The 4,106-nt window shown below is 40.0% G+C and overlaps 1 protein-coding gene across 1 annotated transcript; it reads left to right on the top strand.

Annotated features, from left to right (window-relative positions):
* The first annotated feature begins 2,873 nt into the window (after positions 1 to 2,873).
* On the top strand, positions 2,874 to 3,795 carry LOC139883894 (disease resistance response protein 206-like). Its single transcript, XM_071867999.1, has 2 exons — positions 2,874 to 2,979; positions 3,074 to 3,795. The coding sequence occupies exons 1-2, from the start codon at positions 2,874 to 2,876 to the stop codon at positions 3,793 to 3,795; spliced, it is 828 nt and encodes a 275-aa protein (XP_071724100.1).
* Positions 3,796 to 4,106: the final 311 nt, after the last annotated feature.

Raw genomic sequence — 4,106 nt, 5'->3', positions numbered from 1 at the left:
ATACCTCAACTGTGAAGGCACTTTCCTCTACTCCTCCTGTGTTAACAGGATACTGTCCTGACTGTGGACTATTGAGATTCTGCACTGGTGAACTCACTGAATGAGAATTGTTGGACTGTGTTGAAACAGCAACTGAAGCAGATTCAGGGCTGAGCTGATTCTGCTGATGATAGGTGATCTGGGGCATTTGATTGTAATTCAAAACAGGCTGTGCAGAATGATATGACAGGTGGTTTACAGGTACCTGCCACTGATTTGTCTGTGAATTCATTGATCCAGAGGCATAGTTTGCCTGGTATTGTTGCTGCATCACAGGTTGATTCTGAGAAACTCCCAAGGGGTGAAATTTACATTCTGGCTTGGATGCTGATGACTGTTGTTGTTCTGCCTCAGCATAAGATACACATGAGGTTTCTTTCCATATCCTCTGCTCATCGGATTCTGTTGATTATCACACCACTTGCTGTAACACATGATGTCAACATGCCCTTTCTTCCTGCAATAGGTACAAATGGCTGCCTCATGCTAGAAACAACCTGCCTCAGGATGATTGTTCTTTTTGCAGTATTTACATACTGGAAAATTACCCCAGGTTGGATTTCTTACTCCCTGGTTATTAAAGCCCCTTCCACCATTGTTTCTTAATCTCCAGGGCTGATATCCTTGCTGGTAAGACTGATTCTGAGCATTCCTTGCTGATGATTGTGAAACTGTGGATTCTGCATATAAGGTGTGACCTGATAAGCCTGATTCTGGACTTGCTGATTCTGAGGCATGTAATGTTGCTGAGGCAGTGGCTGATACATATGATGTCCTGTATTGCCCTGTGAGTTAACTGTCTTCACCTGAGCTTAGTTTCCAGGCTGTGTGTTGCCTGTATCTGTTTCCACACCTTCCAGAAACTGATTCTGTAGAATTACCAATGGTGGGATCTGCTGATGCCTAAACCTTTCTCCTCTAAAAGCAGCCACTACTTTCTCCTTTTCTTCTCTAACACCATATCTATTCTCATGGATTTCCAGAGCATTGAATACCTCTTCTAGGCTAACTGAGTCAGAATCCTTTTGAAACTCCCTACTCAATGGTGCTATTGTTGCCTCAAATCTCAGTGGTATATCCTCAAACAGTTTTTCTACCTGTTCCTCCTTACTAAATGCAATGCCATATATTTTCAACTTCTGCAAAATCTCCATATATCTAGATCTAGCTTCTACCACAGACTCCTCATCCTTTATTTTGAACTCTCTAAACATCTTTTCTACTTTCTTCCCCTGATTTTCCTAGTTAGCACACTTCCTTCATATTCAAACTTTATCAAATCCCATATCTCCTTGGCACTAACACAGCCTATGATTTTCTAAGCACGGTCATCTCTACAACACTTCTCACCCATGCCTTGGCTTTCTTATCCTTTTCTAACATATGTCCTCCTTTCATCCTCACCTAGATCCTCCATTCTAACTCCAACAGGCAAACTCTCAACCCCTCTTATCACTACATCCGTCCATCCTACACTATCTAAAACATCACCAGCCATTATAGACCAAAAATCATAATCTTCACCAGTAAACTTAAAAACCCCAAGATTATTACCTGAGAGATCGATATTCATGCTTACAGGTCCCTGATTTTACCCAAAGCTCTTGATGCCACTGTTGGATTCTTCCTGAAACTGTGAGCACAGGAAGCAAGTAAACGAAAACTAAAATAAAGCTGTGAGCACAGAAAGAGCAACACAGGAACTGGAGTTGAAGCCAACACAGCCCAGAAAACGAAATGAAGAAGACGAAGATTAAGAAAACTAATATACTAAAACAGAATTGTAATCATATCCATTTGTGAAACGATTTGATGCTAAACTTAATTCTAAGACTTAACGTTGGTATCTAAATTGTTTGGGTCCTAGAAAACTAATTTGGGTTACTGGAAATCTAAGGTTTCTCTCACCAATGCAACCAAGCTTTTGAAACTGTAAAAAGAAGAAAAATGGCGATTTCAATTTCTGATTTTCATTTTCTCGCACATCTAACTTGTTTTCCAAATAACAGAAGGATCCTATATATAGAGTCGAACACGCTCGACGTCTCTAATTGAAAAAATAAAGCAAATTATAGCCTGGATTTTAAGGAAAACCAGAAACCATTAACAGTAAAGTGAAAAAACTAAAAGTGGTATTCTCCCACGCTATATCGTCTCTCTTTTCCAATTACAACTGTAATTAACCTCTTGACTTGGTCATAAAGCATATTCGAGTAAAACATCACCGTAAAACAGTAAGAATGGCAAACTGAACTTCGTCTTCTTCCTCGCGAAAAACACTATTTTTGTTGACTTTTGGCTTGACTTTTGTTCTGAGCTCAATCATGGCTGAATCTTCTTCTAAACTTCATCTACCTACTACTAACAACTTCACTGAACTTTAACTTTGAAGAAAACAACAATTAAATTTGAATTTCGCCGTTTACTTGACGGCCAAGCTTTCTCTTAGCTACAGACCCATTTCACGATTGCTTTAGAACTTCAATGTAAACCTTCAGTCACCTTCAATGGAGTATTCTCAACGTTTTTCAGTTAACAAATACAGCTGCCATGCCTTAGATTAACAATGCTTAATCTCCGTTCCTCAGAAAGTAACTCGAACACACATTACGACTTTCAGACCATCTCAGACCGAATTGAACATATGAACTTCTTCGTTTCATCAAGACGAAGCTACCCATCTAGCTAATTTATTGAATACTGCAGAAATTAACTACTTAGACTGAAGATTAAAGATAGAACCCTAACCGAATTGGGGCTTTTCGATTCAGGGAATTGTGGATCAATTGCTCGAAGAAGCGTTGTAGATGACACCTTCCTGAGCATTTTGGTGTATGCCACGACCTCCGACTTTGCTCCGGCCGGTCCGCAGATCGTCTGCAATGATTTCCGTCGGGAGACTTTCTGAAACGTCTTCTGAGTCCCCAACTTTTCCAGCAGGTACAGCCAAGTCCTCCTATTTTTGACGATGTGCTGTTTCGTCCTTTCTGCAGAAACACTCCTTTTCAAGACTGTTCGACCTTCCCGTGCACAGTTTCGCTTCATTCTTCTTCGAAAACTCTACTAACATCTTGTAGAAGCTTTCCACGATCGAATTGTCAAAGACGGGCTCAGTTACAGTTGACTGTTTCTTCTTCAAGTTTGGTTGCTTTTGCGGAAGTTATCTACAGCCTTCAATTTCTTTTTCTCCTTCTTCCCAGTTGCAGTTTGAGCTTCAATGACCTCAAGCTCCTTGAGATGATCTACTCCAACAGGCTTATACAACACCCAAAAAAGCAATACCATCCATGCAAAAACTTGGTCTTATACTTCCACGACATAATCTACAATGGCAAGAACAAAGAAAATGCAACGTCGGCGATCGTGGCGGCTTCGGAAGGAGCCAACATGACAATTTTGGCCGGACAATTCCATTTTGGGAACATTGCCGTGTTCGATGACCCTATAACGTTAGACAACAATCTCCATTCGTCACCTGTCGGTCGCGCACAGGGCATGTACTTGTACGATACCAAAAATGCGTATACTTCTTGGCTTGGATTCTCATTTGTTCTTAATAGTACTGATTACTATAAGGGTTCAATAAATTTCGCTGGAGCTGATCCCATAATGGTGAAGACTAGAGATATCTATGTGAATGGTGGGACTGGAGATTTCTTCATGCATAGAGGAATTGCTACATTGATGACCGATGCTTATGAAGGTGAAGTTTATTTCAAGCTTCGAGTTGACATCAAATTCTACGAGTGTTGGTGAACAAAAAGTAGTGATTAAATAACAATAAATTGGTCCCTAACTAAGTGTCATCTCTCCTAAGAAATGTAATAAAGTTAATTAACGACGGAGGGATTTGTTGTCGCTTATCGTTTCATTTCAACTTCATAAAAAAATCGCCTGCATTGTACGCTCTAGCTACTTTGGGTTTGATTTGGCTATCAAAACAAAGGTGCCATTTTTGTTGGAAATTAACATGTGATTCAATTTTGGCCCTCCCTATAATTATTAAACAATTGCTAAAAGGCTCCTCAAAATATTGCTGTCTGCCCCTGTTGAAAAGAAAACTTAGC

Source organism: Rutidosis leptorrhynchoides, unplaced genomic scaffold (assembly GCF_046630445.1).
Source record: "Rutidosis leptorrhynchoides isolate AG116_Rl617_1_P2 unplaced genomic scaffold, CSIRO_AGI_Rlap_v1 contig469, whole genome shotgun sequence".
Taxonomy (NCBI): Eukaryota; Viridiplantae; Streptophyta; class Magnoliopsida; order Asterales; family Asteraceae; genus Rutidosis; species Rutidosis leptorrhynchoides.
Note: the sequence above shows the minus strand (reverse complement) of the source record. Positions and strands in the feature narration are given on the sequence as shown.

Coding starts and splice junctions, on each gene's coding strand:
- LOC139883894 (XM_071867999.1), top strand. CDS start 2,874: ATGCCACGACCTCCGACTTTGCTCCGGCCGGTCCGCAGATCGTCTGCA. Junction 2,980..3,073: donor GTCCCCAACTTTTCCAGCAG/GTACAGCCAAGT, acceptor TCCCGTGCACAG/TTTCGCTTCATTCTTCTTCG.